General features: G+C 39.9%; 1 protein-coding gene across 5 annotated transcripts in view; it reads right to left on the reverse strand.

The window, feature by feature from the left end:
- iqsec1b (IQ motif and Sec7 domain ArfGEF 1b) overlaps positions 1-26296 on the reverse strand; it is a 207776-nt gene that overhangs the window by 18336 nt on the left and 163144 nt on the right. For all 5 annotated transcript variants that reach the window (XM_051921425.1, XM_028825435.2, XM_051921424.1 and 2 more), the window contains 6 exons: positions 12655-12934; positions 9903-11134; positions 4700-4861; positions 4434-4556; positions 4120-4286; positions 3401-3540 (listed from right to left, as the gene is read on the reverse strand). In XM_051921425.1, coding sequence (XP_051777385.1) covers positions 3401-3540; positions 4120-4286; positions 4434-4556; positions 4700-4861; positions 9903-11134; positions 12655-12934 — 2104 coding nt within the window. The remainder of the gene's footprint in view (positions 1-3400; positions 3541-4119; positions 4287-4433; positions 4557-4699; positions 4862-9902; positions 11135-12654; positions 12935-26296) is intronic.

Here is a 26296-nt window from a genome sequence, read left to right on the forward strand (position 1 = left end):
AGAAGTGTACTTGTGCCGATATTTAAGAATAAGGGGGATGTACAGGACTGCAGTAACTACAGGGGAATAAAACTGATGAGCCACAGCATGAAACTATGGGAAAGAGTAGTGGAAACTAGGTTAAGAAGTGAGGTGATGATTAGTGAGCAGCAGTATGGTTTAATACCAAGAAAGAGCACCACAGATGCAATGCTTGCTCTGAGGATGTTGATGGAGAAGTTTACAGAAGGCCAGAAGGAGTTGCATTGTGTCTTTGTGGACCTGGAGAAAGCATATGACAGGGTGCCTTGAGAGCAGCTGTGGTATTGTATGAGGAAGTAGGGAGAGGCAGAGAAGTACGTAAGAGATGTGCAGGATATGTACGAGGGAAGTGTGACAGTGTTGAAGTCTGCGGTAGGAGTGACGGATGCTTTCAAGTTGGAGGTGGGATTACATCAGGGAATCGGCTCTGAGCCCTTTCTTATTTGCAATGGTGATGGACAGGTTGACAGACGAGATTAGACAGGAGTCCCCGTGGACTATGATGTTTTCTGATGACATTGTGATCTGTAGCGATAGTAGGGAGCAGGTTGAGGAGACACTAGAGAGGAGGAGATATGCTCTAGATAGGAGAGGAATGAAGGTCAGTAGGAACAAGACAGAATACATGTGTGTAAATGAGAGGGAGGTCAGTGGAATGGTGAGGATGCAGGGAGTAGAGTTGGCGAAGGTGGATGAGTTTAAATACTTAGGATCAACAGTACAGAGTAATGGGGATTGTGGAAGAGAGGTGAAAAAGAGAGTGCAGGCAGGATGGAATAGGTGGAGAAGAGTGTCAGGAGTAACTTGTGACAGATGGGTATCAGCAAGAGTGAAAGGGAAGGTAAACAGGACGGTAGTGAGACCAGCTATGTTATATGGGTTGGAGACAGTGGCACTGACCTGAAAGCAGGAGACAGAGCTGGAGGTAGCAGAGTTAAAGATGCTAAGATTTGCACTGGGTGTGACGAGGATGGATAGGATTAAAAATGAGTACATTAGAGGGTCAGCTCAAGTTGGACAGCTGGGAGACAAAGTCAGAGAGGTGAGATTGCATTGGTTTGGACATGTGCAGAGGAGAGATACTGGGTATATTGGAAAAAGAATGATAAGGATAGAGCTGCCAGGTAAGAGGAAAACAGGAAGGCCTAAGCGGAGGTTTATGGATGTGGTGAAAGAGGACATGCAGGTGATGGGTGTAACAGAGGAAGATGCAGAGGACAGAAAGATATGGAAGAAGATGATCCACTGTGGCAACCCCTAACGGGAGCAGCCGAAAGAAGAAGATGTCAGAGACTGGTGGGCAGTCTCCCCAACAAGAATTAATTTCTTTTAATGGTGATGATACTAGCCAACAATGTACTTACCTTTTCCTCCAATAGACTATTACATCTGTTGATATTTTTGTTGAATAAATGATTGAAAAGGCAAATTTTCTGGTTTTTTTCAAGTATATCACCGTTATCTGTAGGCACTGTTTGCATGAAGATCTACTGTTTGCCTGTTCAAATATGATGAAAAAGTAAACAACTTCCATGAGGTGTATTTACTTTTTCATATAAATGTAGATTAAACTAGTTACTGCTTACATATCAAGCAAGGCTTCAATGCAGGTTCACTCACAAGATGCAACAAAGCATGCAAGGCCATTCAAATTGAGCTTTGAAGAAATGATAGGCAATATCCTATATAGCACTGAACCAGGCATGGAGATCCTGATTATATCACAACTTGTTACTGGGTCTGACACTGTCACAGGAGAGTTGCTAGCATCCCCTGCTTGTCTGTGAAAACAGGAGATGTCACTAATGCAGTCTGAAGTAGAGGTTTCTGCTGATGAATCAATTTGCAGCTCTTATTGGCAACTTCAGTGTCTATGGTGCAATCTAGTTTAGGCACCCTTCCTTGCCTCCCCAGGACAAGCCATTCCACAGATTAGAAATGGATGCACTTGCAGGCATCCTTCTTCTGTGTGAAACATTAGAACCCTCTGTATAACTTAAAGATATCTTTGCCTTTATGGTACACACTTATGTACAGTATCTGCATACTTTTTTGTAGTTTTTTGCTTCCCCTTTATAGTCCTTGAATGAAAGAAATACATGCAGATGCTCAATTATATTCTACACTGGCCAACCCTGAGGATGCATACCAGTGAGATAATTGTCTTCTCACTTCCACCATATTTGTAAATAAGGACAATTACAATGAATAATCTACTAACAGCTGATGAGAGTCTAGTGAACACAAACAGTTGTCAGCTACATCGACCAGAATTATGCATAAGTACTCATGCCACTCAACGGGTGTATTTACTATGTTGGATTAAATGTTACCAGAACAAAAAAGATAATGTACACTGTAACCCAATATGCATCCACCTAGAACAAGAATGTACTTAAGGTGAGCTGCCAAACAGCAGCAATCTATGAAAAAATTAAGCATTATGGTCAGGTATGGCACAGAAGACGTTCTATTCTCTGGTGCCAAAAATAAATTCTAACTGAAGTAGACAAAAAATAAAAAACAAGACCACGAGAACTTGATGAGTTCCAACAATATATTAAGGGATGGGGTGGGGAGCATGGGTACATGGGCTTCCTCATAGCACACGAGTATGTGTGCATGAACATGATAAGGTTTGGCTGTTGTTGGCACTTTGACCTCAGCTTACTTCTTACCCAGTATCCAAATATAGTACACTGCCTCAAATGAAAGCAAAAAAGTAACTTATTGTGTAGAACTAAATTAATTTTCCTTTTCTTTCCTCCCTAATTCCCTCTAGTGCTCATTTACGCTTTTAAATCCAGCAGCTCATTTATAACAAACCCATAGGAACCAGATGAAAAAAGAAACATGTGCAAGAACTGCATAAAATGGTAATAATCTGCTGAGACTGGTATGGAGGTAAGTGAATAATTTATGTAAAAAGTAAAATATTAAAAATGTATTCAGTTGATTCTAAAGAAACACTGTCACTTTACACATACATTAGATGGTGATAGTAATACGGCAAGTTATAAAAATTTTATTGTTTTGTGTATTTTTTTTAATGAAAATGATAAACAGAGAAGATCAGAAGGACTGCTTTGGTAAAACATTTACTCTGATGCAGTTCTATTCTATTTTGAAAATTACAATTTTGATTAGTATGGTGACCATTCACATTGGTATCTAACAGGATCAAATAATAAGGGAAGCATATGAGTCAAATACAAATATTTTGTTTCAAATATGTAAAAAGATAAACATGAAGACAAGAAAAAGAAACAGAATGGTTACTAGGGATGATAGCCTAAAGCTACCCAATGTGTAGGATAGCTTGATTCTATTTTCCATTAGGCAATGGCCAGTCACTCCAACAGTGCACACCACAGCTTACCGGTTTCTTGCCTACAATTAGCTTCTCGACCTTCTGGACTTGAGATACATGATCTTCATTTGTTTTTAGCTCCCGCTTGCGGATCCTCTCATAAATGCCAATCAACATTTCTCTGGGGATGTCCTCTCCATCATCCACTCCTGCAGGTCACATAGTTGAGCATTTGGCCTTAGTCTTTTTCAAATAATTGTTCTTATTGCAAGACACTTAATGTGCTTTATCCCAGTATGCCATAGTGGTTTCTTGGAGCCTGTTGCCTAATATTACTGGTTGTTTTTCTAGTCCTTCATTTAAAAAGGCTTCACAAGATTAATATTCTTTTTCCTGAAAAGTACACTTTTGATAGTGATTATAAGACTATATTTACTCAGGTCTGTTTTGGCCTTCTATTAAGGAAACACTAATTTGAATGGCAGAATAATATTTAATACTTTATAATTCACACTGTGTTTTGCTCACAATGTTTTAGTTGAATTGTTTACAAAGCAGTGGCTTCAACAGGAAGATAAGCAAGGCATTTTTAAAATTTAAACGCAGGGCAAAAATTTAAATCACATTAAATAAGGAGCCCATTTGCACAAAGGTTTCAGATACAAGAAAAAGCTAGTCCAATTAAATAATATTGTCTGTAAAGAAAACATTTACTCTTCTCTAAAATTCTCCAGTATGGTATAAACTGACAAGCACATGCCACAAGGTGCTGCAAAAATGTATCTTACCTCGCAAATTCTTGACAAAGTCTTCAATCTTCATTTTGCGCTCTGGCTTTACATTAGGGCTATACATGTCTGTATTTAGGAGAATGATGGCAAAGGCCAGAATAAAGATAGTGTCTGGGTTCCTGAACTGCCGTACCACCCCAGGGTTGCAGATGCAGTATCGCTGGCTGGCAATGGCAGAACCAAAAAGTAAGAAAAATCAACAGTAAGGCATAGAACAGTGTTCCACCAAGCAGGTGAAATTGCTCATGCCTCTATACAGCTTTTACCAATCATCTAACACACTGGTTCAGTATAATTTCCTTTTAACTCACCTGAATGCTTCGATTAGTCTCTCAACCTTCTGGGCCTCACCTTGGACACGGATATGAGCCTGGAACTTCCGTAGTGCCTCATCTAGTTCCATTCCTGAGAAATCCATTTCATCTACCACACAACTAAAAGAAAATGGGCATTTTGGTCTAGTATGGTGTGTGTCATGGCAGACAAAATTCACCCTGAAGATGTACTCTAAAAGCTACCAGAGCAGAGTGCATGTTTGTGAGAAAACAAGTGTGGCATGTTAGCCCATTACACTTACTCCAGAACATCTCTGTTGAACTGCTTCTGTCGGTTGCCCAGAAACTCTCCAATCATCTGTCTGCTTAAGCCTTTTCTCTGCAGCAGGAAGTGTGCCACACCCACAGGCGTGTCTGGAACAAAGCCCCTCTCAATTAGGTACTGCACCCCTTTTTCTGGTTTCCTAAGAAGACATGAATTGTTACAAAATAGATTTATGATATTCAATGTATAGGTGATTCTTATCCTATATTGGGTCACAGTACAGTGAAATTCTTACTTGCAAGTGCTAATCAACATCTTGCCACTAACGGGTGCAATGATAGCAATTATTCATTACAAGAGTCAGAAGGGACGTTTATACTATATATGCCAGAGCCATTCTGTAAGCATGTTAAAGTGCTGAGAAGTAAAGTTCAGATGTAGTGACTGCTGTACGTGCAATGCCTGAAATCTCTTCTGATATGGATTATGACTTACATATGTAATACAGTAGCATGTAATTTCAGCTACGTTAACACCAAAGCTCCTTAGTCTTAACTGATAAAATGCCTGGCATCTGTGTCCAGATGTAATGTTGTCCAGCATCCACAAGAGGGCTTGAGTGTCTCTGATGAACGAATCAAGAAGTTGCCATGCAAGGAGTTTACTGGACTTTTTCGAGGATGGCTTAAAGGAGCAGTCTCCTATGAGGGCTACATCTGCAGGAGATACCAGCTGATCCAGCACCTTCAGCTCAGGGTCACTGAACTGAAGGAGGAGCTGGCTGGCCTTCGTTGTAGTAGAGAATTAGAGGACGTGACTCCATTGTCCTTTAGAGAGATAATATGCACTCCCTAAAGTGACACAGGAGTAGACTCTAGACCAGACAAGAGACAGGTGGGTCACGGTCACAAGGCACAAAGTAAAGGGGGCACACTGTCCAGGGGCATCAACTCCAGAATTGTAAGTGTCAAAATGTTTTCAGGTCCTTGTGGAGCTAGATGGTGTGTCTGAAGATTTTGAGGTATGAGCTCCAACAGGCCACCTCAAAAACAGTTCCCAGAAAGAGAGAGGTAGTAATAGTTCGGGACTCAATCATTAGGGAGATTGAAGTGAAGGTTTGCTCCAGAGACAGCCTCACACAGTGTATTGCCTTCCAGATGCACAGGTGGGAGATCTCCCTGGAAGGCTTAATAGGATCTTGTCCAGAGCGGGGTGGATCCAGTTGTCACTGTCCATGTTGGAACAAATGGTATACATAAGGGTAGTCTGTCAGTTTTGTGATCCAAATTTCAAGTTTGGTGCCAGGCTGAGGAGCAGATGTAACAAGTTGGCTTCGCCAAAGTTCTGCCTGTGCCTCATGCCAGTCCAGGTATGACTGAGGAGATGAGAAGGCTTAGCACGTGGCTCATATCCTGGTGTAGGGTAGAACGTACAGTATAGGTCTATGAGGGTTGCTTTTGTAACTGATGAGACCTGTTCCAATGAGACAGGTTACATTTGATCCAGAGGGGCATCAATGTGTTGGGGAGGCATATAAGTAGGTTAGTCAAAGATTGTTTAAACTTGGGGCCAGGTTTAGAATTATAAATGAAGGAAGAAACAATAGTGTAAAAATAAGAATGCATAGTAATGTAAATTCTTAACCAATGTTTAAATGCAAAAGTAAAACGAGTAACACATTAAAAATTGCTTGCCTTAATGCTAGAAGTATCAAAAATAAAACAAGTGAGTTGGAGTTTTATGTAGCAGAGCATAATTATCATATTATAGCAATAACAGAAACCTGGTTAAATAAAAAAGATGGAGATGGCTACAGCATAGAGGGATACACATGTTTAGGAATGACAGACAGAACAAACAAGGGAGGTGGGGTTACTGTTTATGTCAAACAGAATTTAAATGCAAGTCCTCTTCAATTGGATGATGAGCCCCATGTTAGTGAGGACATTTGGGGAAAGCATTATGGAAAGAGGCCTAATTTTGGTAGCGTCTTATAGACCGCCCAATGCAAACAGTAATTTCAATGCCCATTTTTTTTTAGTATTATTAAAAAGGCAAGTTTACAGGGTGATATTATAGTACAGTGGAACCTCGAGATACGATCACCTCTGTATACGAGAAATTCAAAATACGAGGAAAGTATGAGCGAAAAATTAAGATCTAAATGCGAGCATTGGCTCGCGTAACGAGCCACTAGCCAGGCTGTGGGTATAGCTCGCGGCTTAGCGAGGGGGCGTGGTAGCAGTTGCGAGCCGCGATCTGCGGTGTCTGCGTTTCTCACTTAAGTGCACAGGTGGGAAACTGCCCACATCCATGATTGTTCCTGTGGCTGATGGGCTGCAGCTGCCATGTCCTCCCCGCATATATAGAGAAGCGCGAGCCGGTTAAGGGGGAGAAGAAGTAAAAGAAAAGAGAGAGAGAGAGAGAGAGAGAGAGAGAGAGAGAGAGAGAGAGAGAGAGAGAGAGAGAAGGCAGGCAGGCAGGCAGGAAGGAAGGAAGTCGGTGCGGGAGAGCGAGTGAGCAAGTGCAGGCTCGCGTGTAGATGAACAGTGAGCTGAACAGGCGAGCCAAACAGGTGAAGCAGGACGGTATAGAGAAGGTCAGCTGCATTAAGAGTGTCTCACCTGTTGCAAGGTCCGCAGGTGAGACGCTAACACAGAAGAAGCACCGGGGATTGTCATCTGTTTTTTAAAGACTGCATCCTTTTGACGTTTTAACCTCGTGTTAAAGGATTGTTATTTTTGTGTATTTTAAACCACTTCACAACTGTTTTAAGGATTATTTATTTAAAGATTTATTGAATGCTCTACTGCACTTTGGACACCTGTTTTGATTCTTTTAATAATCAGTTATTATTTACCAGTGTTATTTATTAAAGGTAGACTACAGTATATATAATTTATCAGTGTTATTTGTTAGGGAAATTGATTTTTATGTTAATATATTTGGGGTGCGGAACGGATTAACTGGATTTCCATTATTTTCAATGGGGAAGTTTGTTCTAGATACGAGAAATTCGCTATACAAGCTCAGTGCTGGAACGAATTAAACTCGTATCTAGAGGTTCCACTGTATTTGGGGACTTTATCTACCTGAATATTAACTATGATAATCTTAAAAATAGCAGAGCAGAAGAACAGTAGTTTTTAGATGTTATCAGTGGCTGTTTTTTAACACAGTGTGTTAAATCACCAAAAGGGGGTGAATAGTATTTTGTAAAAATCAGGATAGAATTAAGGGCGTAGAGGTGATTGAACCATTAGGTTACCATAATATAATACAATTCTCAGTATTTTGGAAAAGTGTGCATGCAAAGACTAAAACTGTTAAGTTTAACTTTGGCAGGACAAATTTTGAGCAGAAATGGCAATGTCTAAGGAGGACAGACTGGGATAAGCTTTTAAATGTGGAGACAGTTAAGGAGCAGTGGAACAGATTTAAAAATGTTTTACATATAATCTAGGTCAGGTACATACCTAAATTACTTTTTTTTAATTTCCTACTAATTCCAATCTGTAGAAATACAGAAATATAAGCAACAAGCTGGTTATCTTTACAGATGATACCATGCTAGGTGAATTGGCAAATAATTGTGAATCCATTGAATCACCATCCACTGAGTACACCCTTATGAGAAGGATTTAGGACAGGTAAACAGTGTTCAGAAGCTATTAAAAAGGCTATCAGAATGTTAGGTTATATAGCACGATGTGCAGAGTACAAGTCCAAGGAAGTTATGCTCAAGTTTTATAACTCACTGATGAGCCTCATATGGAATACTGTGTACAATTGTGGTCATCTGGCTCCAAAAAAGATAAGGCAGCACTGAAAAAAGTCCAGAGAAGTGTGACTAGGCTGATTCCAGGGCTACATGGGATGAATTTTAAGGAAATATTAAAAAGCAGAGCCTTTTCAGTTTAAGCAAAAGAAGATTATGAAGAGACATGGCTGAAGTGTTTAAATTTATGAAAGGAATTAGTACAGTGGATGGAGACTTATTTTAAAATGAGTTCACCAAAAACACAGGGACACAGCAGGAAACTTCTTAGGGGTAAATTTGCACAAACATAGAATACACATGGAATAAGTTAACAGTAGAGTGGTAGACACTAGGACTTCAGAGATTTCAAAACTAGATTTGATGTTATTTTTAGAAGAATTAAGTGAATAGGATTGGTGAGCTGTGATGGGCTGAATGGCATGCTCTTGTCTATATTGTAATGTTCTAAAAGAAAATGAGATCAAAACAAGACAGACTTATCATTGTACCATAAAGCCCATTGTAATAAGTGATTTCTTCACTAGGTTAGTTTTTCAATAAACACGGAACCAACCAGTAAGAGAGATCATAAGATAGGGAGAAAACTTTATCACGAGGTTGGGTCAGAAAAAATATGGTGGACATGGAATGTCGAAGACACACCCAGACAGCTTTGAAAGCTTGCAGCAGAACATATGAAATATACATGGATAAAGACAAGAGTTAGATAAGACAAGATAAATGTGCAGGGCTGAATTTATAAATTCTCTACAGGTTATGAAGTAGAATATATCTAGAAGTGAAAAATATAAAGAGATTTTAAAGCTAGAGGAGGCTGCAAGATAAGCTATGAAACAGGAGTTTATATCATACGGTATATCTAGATACTGGGTAAAGAGAAACCCTTCTAAAATGAAAAGAGGAGGGAGATAAGAAGTAGTGGGCAGAGGTGGTCACAGTAGGCATGTGTTTTATTGTCACATTGCAGGCACCCACTCAGCCAATGCTGGCACTCCCAGGTGCCACCTTTGCCAGCTCATTCTAAATGCTCAACTGTTCTATGGACGCCCACTTTATTTTCAGAACTTGGAACTCTTAAGGAATCCCACACTCCAGATGGTACGTTTGCAAAGGGAAAAAATGTGGGGCCTTGGATTAAAAGTATTTTAACAGTGAGATTCTATGGTGGAAATCAAGATTTCATTACAAAAGAGGTCACCAGTTCAACGAGGAATTTTATATGTTCTGCCTTGAGAAAACAGGCAACCCTGAACAACAATAGTAGATGAACCACAGAAAGGTTTGTGGTTAATGTGTAAATAGCTTGGAATAAAGGCATTGGCCATATACTGGCATTGTTCTGCCCCTGGGATGGCAGCCTCTCACATCATCTTGCTGCTGAAGCAATTAGAGCATAAGGCCACTGGTTTATGCATGTTCAACTGCCCTGGCATTTCCCCTTTCCCCTGGCACTACCTACTTGTTAAAAAGATTTAATCCAATCCTGTAGTGCCTCTTGCGGATGATGTCATGACTAAAGGCGGGTGAGTCCCAGCTGTTGCGCGTCTCTTTGTGGTATGTCTGCTTGCTGAGTGTCTGCTCACGTAGGCTATCTCTGGATGATGACTCTGAGCTACAGTTAATGGTGTCATTGGAGTTTGATGTGCTGTTAAGGCTGTCATTGTCCCCATCTGAGAAGTCTGATTCTGACTTGCTCTGCCGGTTGGCAGTGCCATTGATGGCAAGATGACTCTCCAGTTGTCTGGCCCGGTGCTGCTCCTCTCTTGATGGTCCCCTCGAGAGAATGCCATGATTAATGTGCTTTGGACTCCCTTGCTGACTGGCTACACCCCTTTCATAGGCGTTTTGCCTCTGAAGGGACCCCCGCTCGGAGCGGTCACTGAGGTCCACTGAGCTGTCACTGGGTGGCTCAATAGTCAACAAAGGCAAGTGGTCCATTCGGAGCCGCTGCTCCTGGCACTCCAGTGATGGTGTGCTACGGCAGCTAGTATCAGTATCTCCTTTGTCATCCTTGTGTGCCATGGACCAGTACTCCTGGGAAGAGTTCACAGATCGCATCCGCAAGTCTGACTCTGTGCTGGAAGGTCGCTCTACTGACTGAGATAAGGGAAGAGGAGGAGAAAGCTCCTCTTCATCAATATACAAGGTCACATCACTATAGGAGGCAGTCATCTCATCCAGCTTTCCATGTGCAGACTGTCCTTGATAAGTAGTAGTGTCAACATCTGAGTGAACATGGCCCTCATCAGGTTGGCCCTCATCAGAATGCAGGCTACGGCAATTAAGTGCATCATCAATAGACTCAGCCAGAGATTTCACTTGTCGAGAAAAAGCATCCTCTAACTCTGTGATGGCATCAGTAAAGTCATTCTGTGTTGCTGTGGATTTGGTTGCTGCAGACAGGTCACTGCATTCTGCCTGAACGAGAGCACCAAGGTTGGTACCATCATCAGTGAGTGATACCTGCTTGCCCTCAAAATAAGAGCTGTGCACTTTCTCTGCTCCTTCAAAGGAAAACTGCATTCTCATATTGGATAGGACAATACGTCTTGACATACGGTTCTCTGACATGGAGCTTCGCAATCGCTCAAAATTCTTATTCATCTGATACTGGCGAAAAGCTGTCTGGATGGTGCGGGCTGCATGCCGGGTTATGAAGCGGCCTCCATACTTGCGCTCCAGCATCTCCACCTCAAAAAAAACCCAAAAAAAACACACACATCAGTAGGCACTTACTTACTTCTCTACCATGCAAAACTATGAAAATTAAAATAAGAAATAAGTAAGAAAAAAATACCTACATGAAAATGATATACTAAATAACCAAGATGTGCCAAACCAATCTTTTAGAGCTATTTTTTTTTTTTTTTTTTAAACAGGCAACTGCAACAGTAACAAAAGCAAAGCATACAACAAAATCTATTCAGACTTTCAAAAAGCACTTGATACAGTCCCACACTGAAGATTAATTTTGAAACTAGAAGCTGCAGGCATCAGACTTAACCTAAAAACTGAATCTCGAGTTGGTTAACCGGGAGGAGAAAAATAGTGCATATAAGAGGAGAACCTCCCATCTAGAGTAAGGTCATCAGTGGAGTCCCTCAGGCATCTGTCCATGGATCCTAATTTTTTCTGGTTTACATTGATGACACAGTTTCCAGTGTAGTTAATAAACCTGTGCAATTTTCAGATGATATTAAAACTGGGGGAATGGTAGACACTGCGGAGGCAGCAAAAACAATTCAAAAAGACTTGGAAAAGCTTCAGAATTGGGCAATCACTTGGAAAATGCAGTTTAATGTAAAAAAGTGCAAAGTGTTACATGTGGGTAAAATAAACATCAGTTATAAATACAAGATGGGAGACACTGCCTTATGGGAAGCAACCTCTAAAGAAAATGATATAGGGGTTTATGTTGACACAACATTTTCATCATCTAAGCAGTGTGAAGAAGCAATTAAAAAGGCAAATAAAATGTTAGGCTATATTGTAAAGTCCATTGAATATAAATCAAGGGACATTATGCTCAGACTATATAATGGACTAGTGAGATCACATCTGCTGCACTTGGTGCAGTTCTGATCACCATACTACAAGAAAGATCTATCAGCAATTGATCTTGTGCAGAGGTGAGTGAACAGGTATATTCTAGGACTTAAAGACATGTTGTACTCCGATAGACTCAGAGAATTAAATCTGTCTATTCTCAAGCAGAGAAGAATATGTAGGAACCTAGTCCATGTCTTCAAAAATTCTCAAAGACGGTGATAAAGTGCATCCAGCAGAATTCTTTTAAATTAACGATGAATCACATGCTCAAAGATGCAAATGGACATTTAGAACTGAAGCTAGGAAGCACTTCTTTATGCAAATAGTTGTGGAAATCCAGAAGAAGCTACTGAGACGTACAGTTGAAGAAGAAACTCTGACAACCTTTAAGTACCTGGATGAAATATTGGGACAGCTTAACTATTAGCAAATAAATTAGCTTGATGGACAAAATGGTCTTCTCTCGTTTGTCAAACGTCTTGTGTTCTTAAATGTTTAGCCAGAGGGTTCACTTACTTGCACCAATGGCAAATGGCATACGTACACCAATGAAACTGGAAAAGGTACATGTTGGCAGTTATACATGTGGACAAGATGGGCACAATCTCACCACCCCATAAGTTCTAAGTAGTAAACAGTGGATGAATGAAATCAGCAGATACCTGCTTGTCCTGTAGGTCTGTTGACAACTCATAGCTTTCAGACAGCGATCTTGAACGCTTGATTGCCTCTTCCTCTGCCTGCTTGCGTAGGATTGATGTTGAGTGCTGTAGTTTGGGCCGCCGCTGACGTTGCTGCCCTGGAGAAACCGAATGGCCATACAAGGGCCGATCAAAGTGCTCTGGACTCAGAGCTGAACTCTGAATTATGGGACCTCGGCCATAATTCGAAGGGCTTTCCAAGGTAGTGCCTGCCTCGCTACCTGGACCATCACCCTCCACACTGCAAGAAAGGGGAAAACATAAGAATTAGTGTTATTGAGATTGCTAACTTCTCTATACGCATGTAAAAAAAAACCACCAGTGTTCAGGAAAGGTCTGGTCTTTTTTATCAGGTACCAATGACCACTTGAGACATTGCCAATACAACCGGAGAAAATGCCTCGTTTACTCCTTGAAAGTTATTTCTTACTGTTCAGCTCATTTTGCTACCCATCACTAACGAACTCTTATTAATCCCCTTAATCCCAGTGCAAACTATATGCTTCAAGTACCCAGCTGAAAACTTCCCCCAACTCTACAATAAATTATCTCCAAGCTATTGCCCCTTTAGTGACAGAACACCTAAATACTATCAGAAGACAGCAACTAAAATTAGATTGTGCACAACAGCAGCATATGCAGTTCAAAAAATTGTACATCTAATGCCCTTGTAATAGTCTGACTGCCGCACTGCACTCAACAGTCTATCTGTGACTGCCGTAAAGGTGCCAGCAGTGACGTGTCCTCATCTGATCTTGCTGTCATCTTCATGCTGCTGAACTGACTTTTTTTGGGAGAATGTTGTATGGATGCGCAGTGCAGTCTTTCAAACCAGAAAAGAACTCAGACCAGCCTTGCAGCACCAACATGGAAGAATCTGGTGAGCAGAAATTAAGAAGAGAGTCATATTGTGTTTTTGTCTGTTCTCTTTTAACTGGAGTTAAATTCAGATCAATGCAACTGAAAAGCTGTTCACATGTTATGGTTCTTTTCCTCTATCTTATAAGGGAGTATCTACTTCCCCTCGGCATATTATCATATGAGGAAGGTGAGGTTAGTGCTATTGGCAGCTTATTGTATGTAGCTCTTTTTAAGTGTAATTCACAATCCTGCCCATTTGTGCATCATGCTCTTGGGACTTCTCTCATATCTGCACCTGTGTCTGCCAGTCACATTCACATTTGTGTGCTTGTGAATGGTAATACAAAGCTTTCTGAATTGTAGTCATATTGCTTTTATGGAGACTAACATGAAGGACCATAATGCTACCAGAAGGCTACAAAAAATGAATTAATAAGGAACCACAAAAATGCAAACAAGTAATGGCTTTACAAAAATAAACAATGTAGGACCTTTTACTCAAGGGAAAAATGTTGAATCTTAGCCCCAAAATACCATTGCTGTAACAGCATATTGTGTGTACAGATACATCTACTGTATGAGGCATGTGCCGAGCAGGATGTTACCTCGCCTTTGGTGATACTTGACACATCTACAGATTCATAAATGAGAGCAATAAACAGCCCGAGAGAAGGTCACGATCCACAGAAGAGGCCCATGCTTGCTCCTCCCTCACCCGATTCCTAACTTATCCTTAAAAGTCATACAAACCTTGATGTCCAAGGAAGGTACCATTGCATTAGCTCCATATACCAGACAAGTTCATTTTTCTAAGCCATGCAAAGGGTCAAAGATTAATCATGACAGAAGCGATGCCATTTTATGTTAATGAACCTGTCACATTTACCATTCACAGAAACTTGGTGTGCTGTAGTACCGAGGTCTCATTCTGTGTTACTTACACTCTTGAATTTTAATTTTTGTGGAGTGTTTCATGATACACATCATCCAACTGCACATTAGACGAAGACCAAAATTTAAAAAAATTAACTGAAGGCAGGTTTTTGAAAAATTCACAGGCAGTTACATAGTGAGCTAGACTTTGCTGTCAATATTCTTTAGATATCAAACCTCATTTTCTGACAAAAATTTTAAATCTCAGACCAGAAAGTACAATGTGAGCTATAAACCTCATTACATCAAACATGCACCATGTCAGCTGCTGGCTCAGCCAGTGAACACAAAGCTTCCTCACACCAGTCATTTCACCTCGACAACTGAAAGGAGTCCCAGTTAAAGAAAACCACAGCACAATATACAAACTTGTTTCAGAGGCAAAACTACCTACAATCACTCCTGCCTGACTTGTTTCATGTGAAACACTTAACATTTAGTAAGACAAATCTACTCCCTCACTCTGCATCCAGGTCTTCTCATGAGAAGAAGATCAGCTTAAAGAGGCAGCACTACCTGCATCATCCTTAATACCCATTTCTCACTAGATCTCTAGGACTATAACTCACTGTTTTAAAACTTAGGTTGTAAGTCTATGTCTTCTGAAAATACCTACTCCATTTATAAAAAGTTTAAACTTGGATGGAATGGCTTTACTTCATTAAAAACAACGCCAGAGTTGTGTTTTACCAGATGGCTTGATTTAAAATCAAACAAACAATATGCATTGGCAGTATGCATAGCAAAGACCTCTTAAATGGTTTTTTGTCTGCACCTAGTCTTTAATTTATACAGAGCAGCATGAACATATTCTTCCAGTGTATCCATTCTTTGAACATTGTAAAGTGCAGTCTTAGAACACAGGAGCTGAGTAGTACACCAATAATGAGTTCAGAAATGACTGGAGGGACCTTGGGTTTGAATGCTAAAGTGCACAGTGGTTAGGTATCCGCTGACACATATCTGCCTAAATAGACAATGCTCTTCGAATCGCTGGGTAAAAGACATAATACTTAGTTTCTCACTTTCTCAAAATCTTCTCTGTCATTGTGGTATACATTAAATGAACTCCACTAACAAGATTCTACAAAAAAATAAGCAACTAATAACAACATGAGTTTTAATGAATAGGAATATCAATACTGCCGATAATCCCATGGAGACTACATATAAGGCCATGCTTTAGGATGTCCATTCTGTGTCGTCAAAACATGCAAACAAACAACGGAATAAACCATAACATGCTAAATAAATAGTTTCTAATATTTACAGATAGTGCAGATCAAACTCTTAAAGTGTACATTTCTTCATTTCTTATTTTACACTAAACAAAACTAGCTTTACAAACAAGACTTAACAGTGAGTTGTGGAAGGTGAGGTGCAACATATGATCTGAGAACAGACTGGTGGCTAACTTAGCTGTGGACAATGCAAACACATATACTGTCTATATATATATAAGCAGCAGCACTACCACTGCACCACCTATATATACTGTATATTGCAACAAAAGGTGCTATATAGGTGCCTGACCTGACACAGATTCACACTGGAGGTACGTTTAAAATAAATTAACTTTCATTTTTCTTCACCTGTGGGGTACGTCTTCCCCATAATCCCCACAGGCACAACACAGTCCGAATTATAAAACAAACACACCAAAACACCACACTCCTCTCTTTCTTCCACCACCACTCCTCCTAGGCAACCTTGCCCTCCTCCACCTGACTCTGGCCACTGAGTGGTGGTTGCTGGCTCCTTTTATTGGGCACCCGGAAGTGCTCCAGGTGCTTGATTGCTGACATCCAGCTGCACTTCCAGGTGTGGCGAAACCAGTGCCCAGAAGGGTCCAGCAGCTCCTGCTGCAGCACACCCTGGCGGCACCTGTGGAACCCAACAGGTCTGCACAACATTCCAACCCCCATGAAGCCCTGTGGGAGTCTGAGGCACCATCTAGCGTCCAGGGGGAGATACTGGGTTTCCCATCCTTACTACCCCGGAACATATGCTGCATGGGCCCCAGCCACCTGCCTATATTATCCATCCATCCATCCATTTTCCAACCCGCTGAATCTGAACACAGGGTCACGGGGGTCTGCTGGAGCCAATCCCAGCCAACACAGGGCACAAGGCAGGAACCAATCCTGGGCAGGGTGCCAACCCACCACAGGACACACACAAACACACCAAACACACACTAGGGCCAATTTAGAATCGCCAATCCACCTAACCTGCATGTCTTTGGACTGTGGGAGGAAACCGGAGCGCCCGGAGGAAACCCACGCAGACACGGGGAGAACATGCAAACTCCACACAGGGAGGACCCGGGAAGCGAACCCAGGTCCCCAGATCTCTCAACTGCGAGACAGCAGCGCTACCCACTGCGCCACCGTGCCGCCTGCCTATATTATATTATATTATATTATATATATATATATATATATATATATATATAGTGGTAACTCAGCCCCGTACACAGACAGACAGACAGCGATGGTTCCAACACATGTGTTTCTTTACAATATGTACACTAAAGTCCCGCACAGCACACAGTGCCCCAGCACCAATCACCCTTAAGTCCGGGCCTTCCAATGCCTCCCTTCACCGCCTCCACTCCTCTCCTCCGAGCTCTGTCCCCTTTCTCCCGACTCCAGCTAATGACTGGAGGGAGGCGGCCTCTTTTATTCCCACCCGGACGTGCTCCAGGTGCCCTTTGATGATCTTCCTGCGACACTTCCTGGTGTGACGGAAGTGCCACATGAGCACCTGGAAGCACTCCGGGTGTTCCTGGTATTCCTTCTCCCAGCACCTCTGGGTGTGGCAGAAGTGCTGACGTCCTGGGCTCTTCAATCATCTGGGCGCCCCCTGGTGGTGGCTACGGGCCACTATAGGGTTGAGCTTCCATGCTCAATTCCCGTGGCTCCCATACCAACCAAGGCGGCTGCCCTCTCATGGTCTGGGGGAGGCACAGTCCCTCTCCTGGTCCTCTCAAAAGACCAAATCATAATAAATATTTTGTGCCACTTGGTTATTTTTTTTAATTTACTTCCGTTACTATGTAAGAACTTGCACAAGTGAACAGAAACTTATCCTTACCAATAGAAAAGCGGTACCAGGAATATGCAATAAAACTATTATTTCCAAATGCCTTTTATTGTTACAAACATAGGAAACACAGACAGCATAGATCAATACTTTGCAACTGTCTTGGCTTGAAAAATGAATGTATTTGGTATGTTTGTAGGCCTTTCTTCTATGTTCCATGCTCACTCTCCATTTTCAAGTACCAGTGTGGGCAAGATATTGTTTTAAATTTACAGAAAATGAGTAACTTTAGGACTCATTTTGTGTTGCAAATGCATATATATCAGGTGTGTGAAGCAATAACTTTGAATAAAAATACTGAACTTATCATTTAAGAGCATTACCAACATTCAAGTGAAGGCATATCACATGACAAAGAAAGTAAAGCTCTCCTGTTAGACCCAAACATCACTTGGGCTGTAAAAACAGTGCTAAAAACATTAGTCCCGATCATCACTTGGGCAACTGTATAGACGCATTTCACATAATCGTTAGACCAGAGGATTACTTGGGCTATAAAAGTGCCAACAGTGTTAGTACGTCAGGCCCAAGTGTTACACATGCAACGGTGCAGACATATCTTATCCTAGCCTCATAATGGGGTCTTGTAAGAAATGTTTTCAGCAGCCTAGGTGTTGCACGCTCTTGACAGTGATACAAGCAGTGATGATGAAGTGAATGTGTCTTCAGGCACTGAAACTGAAACAACAGTGAAATCGAAAGTGACGCGCTTGTCAATCGCACATGTGCAGTGTGCTGTTCAATAGCTGATTAGTTTGGAAAGAAAATCTGCACCACTATTATCTCAACTGTGATGTTGGATTTTGTATTTCACCGTGTTTCAAAATATACCACACAAACGACACATTTTTGACAGTATATAGGGTATTAGTATTATTTTTCTTCATTATTATTTATATCATTATTATACTTTCTACACTTCTGATTTGTAATTTTAGTGTTTTGCATGCTTTTACAGTAGAAAGATGATATTTAATAAATATGTAATTTTTCAAGTCAAAAAATGCAAAGCTTTTCATATGTTAGTTCGAGAAAAAATGTAACTTCGTCCCGTCACTTGAAGATGAATGAATTGAAGCCCACAGGAACCATGCTCGGTCAGCTGGGAGGCCAGAGCAGAAGCAGCAGCAGAGAGACAGTAATGACATCAGTAAATTGTGCCTTCAAGCACACCTACACTTCATAGTCCTCTAGAACACTTGTAAAACGTCACTACTATCTAGGTAGGTTCTCATAATACAAAAATAGCATGAACTCTAATGAGTAAATCGGACTGAAAAAGAATCACAGGTTAGTGTGGATTGCTAATATATAAGGTGGCCTACGTTCTCTGTAAAAACAAAGCTTTTCTGCATCATAACCCTCAATGTAGTACAAAGCTTTTACTTCATGGTGACCCCAACAACTGCCGCAAAGTGGACTACATTTAAGTGTACAACTGGTTCCCTCTCATGTACTATGCAATGTAAGTAGATGTGTTAATGAATAATGCACTAATCTCACTTATGCATAAACAAATCACATGCACATTTACTGTTACTTGCTCTCAAGCACCACCACTTTGTCACTCTCATCAGTGCTTTTGTCACTTTCACAAACAGTCTCTTATATGAACAAAATTTCTCCTACCAGACACTTTTCCTCTCATTTTCACAATATACCAAAAAAGCCTTAAATACTCTACACTCTACATCACTCTCACTGCACATCTACTTATCTCAGTAGTCCTTGCTTATTTGAACACACTTGCACTTTGTCTTATATTTATGCACATACACAATTGTACTGCCCACACAGATTTCCTTGGTCATTCACAATTTTTCTCACTTATTCAATCCAATATCTAATAATTATACTGGTCAGCATGTGTGTGACACACAGTAGAAACTTTGTAAGAAGCAGTGAGAAAATCAGCAATACAGTGTTGGCTAGTATGCAAAGAATCATTCTCGTCAAGAGGGCTTTTTTCATGTAATCATATTGAAAAAAACACTCTCCACAACAGGATCAACATAACACCAGAAATCAAAATCAAGCAGCACTTCAACACAGCAGGTCAGTGTGCCCACGCTCAGATGTTAGTTGCACAGGCTCTGCTATAAAAATTTCATATTTTCTATGAATGATACTCCTGTCTAACTTGTAGAGGATGGAACTCCAGCCCAGATGTGTTACACATGTGGAGTGCGTCAAGAGACATGCCACTTTTCTCAGCTGTAGCTGCCATTTTCTCCACTTACCAGCTTTCAAGCTCCAGCTCCAGCTCCAGTAAGGACTGGCTTTTCTCAGAGTTGCAGTGCAAGCACCACATTTTAGCCAATTTCTCCTTGGCACTCCTGGTGGACTGATGTAATAGCTGAAAAGAAGCAATAGCGGTACAACATGCTCTGTTTCAGCTATGTGATGCAGGGCGCCAGCAGCCTCAGGCCGGGATAAAAGAGGTAGGAAACTCCTGCAGCTCCACGCCAACAGAGTGATGTAGAGAATACAAATGACTCCTGTCTGACTGCTTCCACAAAAACAGCAGAATCCTGCAAGAGGCATCAGGCAAGGACCGCACGTGTGAAGGCTTTGTCAAGGGATGAAGACAGGCATATCTCCCACCAGATGAGAAAAGGAGGAGAAAGGGTCGTCATTGTGGAATGCCAGCTGCCGAGTTCCTTGCTGACAGCCCAGGCTCCTGCAGCAGAAACCTGAGAGGCGTGTGACACACGCTCATGAAGAGGCAGCACAGCCTGCTGTTTGTGTTTCTCCTACTGATAACAGAGGAGGGGGCACTTAAAGTGACAGCCACCTCTTGATGCTTATTACCTCATAGCAGTGATTTTCATGACACTCTTGAGTTGCCAAAAGAAAGGCACTATAAAAGACATCAACAAGAAGATAATGCACAGAGAATTTGTCCATTCCTGTCTGGAAAGAGCAAATAAATCTTTGCTTTAAAATTAACCAGTAACTGCCCAACAGTGCAGGGAGAGTTCTTCCTTCTACTTTATGCCTAAAGATTAAACATAAAGAGAAAATAACTGCTGCCCTGAATAGAAGCAGCTGTCAACACAGCCTGTTGAAGACAAACCAAGCGAGCTTAAAATTCTCCAATGTCAAACTAATTGTGGAAGCTGAAGATAAGTGAAGCACAGGGACCAAGATCTTTATACAAATAAGCCAATCAACAAAATTTTTTACTAAGTACCATTTTCTAATGCAGACAAATTTTCAACATCAACTTTATATTAACAATTGTTAGGATAGGGACTATTGCATATGATCATACGTCAATAGTAGCCAGCCACTGTCTTATGTAGCACCTTTAACAGTAAGTGCAAAGCATTTTAACTGAACACATTTTTCACTTTTTTACAAATCAATTTCTACAGTTTCTACTGTGGGAATTACAACAAGTGTTCATTTAAAGTGGATTAACATATCTTCAATCCACCCTTCTTTTATATAATACACATTAGGATTGATCAACTACAAAGCAGTTTATATTGCCATAAACCTTTAATTTATCAAGAATGGAAATTATCAATAAGTGCTGTTATAAAGACTGACATGGTGTTGCTGCCTCACAGCTACAGAATCCTAGAATTTCAGACTAGTTAATGCCTGTGAGCTGCTCGCATGTTCTCCCCATATCTACAATACTTTTCTATATTGGCCTTCTGTGGGTGAGTAAGTGAGAGACTATGTGTACCATTTCATGGATTGGCACCCTACTTTATTCTATGACATTTTCTGCCTTGCATCCAGTACTACCAAGATACTGCAACTATAACAACTACTCAAACAACTACCATAAGTAAGTTGGAAAATAAATATGCTTGCTGGGATATGCTCCAGCTCTCCCGTGACCCAACACAGGATAAAATGGCTTTAGTAAATGGATGGATGGATGGATAATGTGAATCAAAATAGCCAATCTATACTTATATTGGCCTTTACTATTATATAATAAATACACAAAGACACCAATCTAAAGTCAATACTGTCATCAAAAGTGATAATTGCTGAAAGGAGCAAATACTGTACATGTTGTGCAGAGTGGCAGAGAGAATACAATCTATCAACTAATAGTTGAATATGGGAGTGATGGTAAAAGAGGCACATTAGAACATACAACTATGCCTTCAGAAACCTCCGCTTTGTCTTCATGTGGGGTTGAGACTTCTAGACAAATGAAGCTCTGGTAGAAGTTTTTTTTGGACACAAAGTTGAACATCGCACATTTCTGGACCTTCAGGCTATTGCTATGACAATTTTAAAACAGTCAGACAGATTATGTTTTTATTTAGTTATCACCAAAAAACACCCAATATGGACTGTGGACTACTTAGCCAGGTTATCTCACAGGTATCTATTGTGGTAAAAGTCTGTTTTGGATTTGAAATAAAGATGGTGATTGCAACTGGCATTCTGCCTTATCCTGTGAGGTGTCTTGCCTTGCACTTGGTACTGCAGTAAGCATCTCTGGAAAATAATGATTTTTATAAAGTAATTCAAATTAAGTAATGTAGGTTCTTTTAACATTTATATGATAAATATCGAAAGATATCCAATCAATGCAATCCTGTGGTCAAGGGGCAGACAAAGTTAATAACTCATTTGAAAAGTAAAGAAATTAATGGTATAGCTAGGAGGTAAACTAAGGAAAGCAGCTGTTGTTGACCAAATTAAATTCGCTCGCAGTGGTAAAGAACAGCTTCAATACCCCATTTACATTCCACACCTGTTTCTGTTCTTCTCCCACTCCGATGGTGGTATAGCAGGGGCTGAACAGAATGCATTGCTTTTCCACTTGTAAATATTCTTGGGAGCAACTTGTTGCTTTCTACTATTTAATTATTATGAACAAAACAGTGATTCTGAGGAAAAACTATCTTTCTGCAAAAAAATTTAAAAGATTTCTATTAATGAATATGGTGATATGCAATATTTACAATAAATGTCATATTAATAAAATTCAAAGCAACAATGACCTTCATGGTTAGTGCATGAAACTGCACCTAAAGAGTCTAGTACCAATTTTAAAAGTAATAATTAATTGCTATTATAGATTCATACTGGGGCATTCATGTTACCTGCTTCTGCTTTTTTGTCTTTGCTTATAGTAATATATCTTGGTGCACTGGATTAAAATCACAACCACACCAAGATGATAAGAAAGACCCAAGGTCACAAAGTGGCCAAGTGTTAGATACAGTGTATGTTTATTTTACAAGCAGCAGCTGAGCAATGCATGAGTGATCATTTATCAGCAACAGCTTCAGAAATGGCAAGCTGTGTGTATATGTTAAACACGCATGAAATATAGACTCAGGTATGTGGGGAATCACAAGGTTATGACTGTGGAGTATTCCATACCTATTTATTATTGTGGAAATATGAATTTTAAACAGCTGTGAAATACAGGCGCAACCTCTCACCATCTCCATGATCTCAAATAACTGTCACATAGCTGCAATATAGCCGATTTCACACTTTTAATTTTTTGTTTCCTGATATCTGAAAACATTACAACACATGATTAGACTTCCACTTTTTTAAATGGCTGATTGTGAAGCTTTGCCATAACATAATGCAACTTATGTGGAGCTGGTCTCTGTATTTTTTTGCTTGCTGCAAAAGAGTTATACAACCTATAAAGACAGACATTCAGCCTTTTAAATTTCTTCATTAATCTCTTTTAATATTGTATGCACTGCTTTGTACTTTTTGTGGATTATTCTAGTATGCTTACAGTAATTACTGCATGTGGCATTGCCACTGACAAACATAAATAATATATGGGGCCTTGAGCAAGTAATAGGGAATAAAATAGGCTAAAAATCATTTAGAAAAGGTACAGTTTGGGACATAATGGCTAATTTGCTTGTGTACAATTGCAGACCTGCACCAGTAAGGGAAAAAGAGCAGAATAAGGTAAAAATGGCAAAAGATGACTGTCAGTAAAATCACCAGCAATCTCCACTTCCAGGGTGAAGGTTTTACAATCATTAAATACTTAAAAACTAAAAATATACATGTAGAATGTTAAGAAGCAAACCTTTCATCAGCATCAAACATAGAAAAGCCGAATTAGGATTTTCCTCAGTTGAACTGAAATCAACCAGCAGAGTTAATAATGAGTATTATGGACATATAAATATCAACCTGTAGCAAAGTGATTTGAGGTTAGTAAGTGTAAAAAATAATCAACTGTAGCAGTGGCTGTCTGTAATGCAGGATGCCACCACCCACCAAAAATATTTTAAAAACTCTACTTAATTAGGTAATGCGAAATAATCATGAAATAAATTTGTTTATTTGCACAGCATGCCTGGTGTCAGTGTATGTCAACATCCATTAAGGATTGATTCTGACTTGTATTTGTTTAATTTTTGTGTGAATACCTATATTTCCTGAGTGAAGAACTGGACAGACTCGCAGCAAGTGTAGAATAAAATTAGTTGAATGACTCTGTGGGTGTGGAAAGTAATAAACTGGGATGCAAGACTTGATAAACATCAGAGGACTAGTGACTTATATGATGCAGATTTTGGAATACAGTGGAAATGGCCAACCACTGGGCATGCTATTAGAATTTGGATTGGACTTATGCTATGGATGTGTTATATGACAGACAGAAGTCCATGTTATTGGAAAATTACAGAGGTGGGGGTGCGAACATTATGGTGTGGGATTTGGCAGAATGGGAACTAGGCAAGTTGGTAGAGAATTTGGCAGTTTAAAAATAGGTGTAGTATAAAAATGTGGATGGCAGGTGCACCTGTTCCTTTCCACATCTAAAGGGAAAGTTATTGAAAGAATAAAGGGACCATTGATGTCACAGACTGAAATTTTGGAGCACAGTAGAAATGGGAAAGCTGGCATCCAGCATGGTGGAAAGGATACAATACATTTTAGCCTGGATTTGTCCTATGGGTCTGGTACTGGACAAGCCAGGCTGTGCATTGACACAATGATGAGGACCACAAGAGGATATGGAATGACCAGATAGATAGATATGAAAGGCACTATAAAATAAATAGATGTGAAAGGCACTATATAATAGATAGATAGATGTGAAAGGCACAATATGATAGATAAGTGCTGCACCAGCTTGTCTCCACCAAAAGCTCCCCACCCTCCCGCCCAAATTTTTTTCATCAGCTGCCACTGAAGTATACACATTCCAAATTATCTTGCTTTATCTGTGAAAGATGATGGATGTAGTGTTATGGTTTGGGCATTCATGGCTGCACCTGAAACTGGCGCGTTTATCTTGATTGATCATCATAACAGAAGGTGGACTGGAGAAGTGGGCAGAAACATCATGAACAAATGTAGAAAAACAGAGCCCAGACTCATTTGGCTGGTGCTTCATCATGCAGCATGACAATTATCCAAAACACACAAATGCAATGACAGAATTTATTTAAAGGGTGGTGGGTGTAGATAGACCTTAAACTGGCCATGTTCATCATCTTCAAATTTAAATCCAATTAAAGCCTACAAGGAGACTAAATTCAGACACTCCTCGAAACACAAAAAGTAAAAAATAAACAGTAAATGAAAATGGCCACCAAAACATCTCAAAAAGAACAAACCCAGAGTGTAGCCACTTAAATACTATATCATGTTCATATGAACTGTGTTAACAGAGTACAAAATGCGAGGTTACTCTTAAAATTAAAGCATATTTGTCCAGAGGTAACTAGAAAAAAGTCACATTCTATAAAATTTGCTTTATATCCTTCTTTTCATCCCAAATCCAAAATGTGTGAGGATGCAGTAGGGATGTTAATGATTAACCTTTGTTTGAATAACTTATGTTAAGAGTTTAAACTTACTAATCTTATCAATTATACAATTCATGTACATTTGCATTGGGAATTTTGATTGCGTTGCTGCAATGCAATACTTAATACACTTATTGTAAGATACGTTGTTCATTTAAATAGACACAAGTGGACAGTATTAAAGCCACATGTCAGATTGTCTTAGCTATATTCAGATGCAGTATACATACCATCAATGAAACCTTTCTCTTTAAAATGTAGCTTGGTTTGCGAACAAATCAAATGAAAGGGTGATGAAGTTTTCCAAAAACTATAATACTGTGCAGAAATACAAAGTTGGCATATCTAAATTACATTAATACATACTTAACAAGAGTGCTGTTTGTAAGATCAGACTGTAGCACCTACCTTATTACCAGGACTAGAAAGGAGAAACTAATGACTGGCAGGCAGAAGAAACAATACAGAGTAAATGTACAATAAAAGAAAAAGAAAAGTTGTCATTAATCATTTTTGATGACAAATGTTTTAACAAGTAATCAATTATCTTAAACCTGGGTGCCACACTCTATCTAGAAACACTGTCACCAGCCATATTCTAAACTGTTTTAGAGAGAAGATTAAAACAGCTTAAAACTCAGCTAAGTCCCAAGAAATAAACTTGTACTCACATTTGACTTTTGGACTATGTGTAAAATTGAGAATTATAGTTTTCAATTATAATTACAATGTGCCTCTAAAAAAATGAAGACTGACAAATGAAACTAATGGGACAAGAGATACAATATTTTCCAGTCAGATATGCACATTACAGTTTTGTCATACTGAAAACAAAAAATCTCAGTGTTCTAACATTCTACTCCGAATAAGACCACAAGCCAGTCTCATTATCTGACGCCAAAGAATATATAAATCATTATGTA

The sequence above is a fragment of the Erpetoichthys calabaricus genome, chromosome 18 (assembly GCF_900747795.2).
Source record: "Erpetoichthys calabaricus chromosome 18, fErpCal1.3, whole genome shotgun sequence".
Taxonomy (NCBI): domain Eukaryota; kingdom Metazoa; phylum Chordata; class Cladistia; order Polypteriformes; family Polypteridae; genus Erpetoichthys; species Erpetoichthys calabaricus.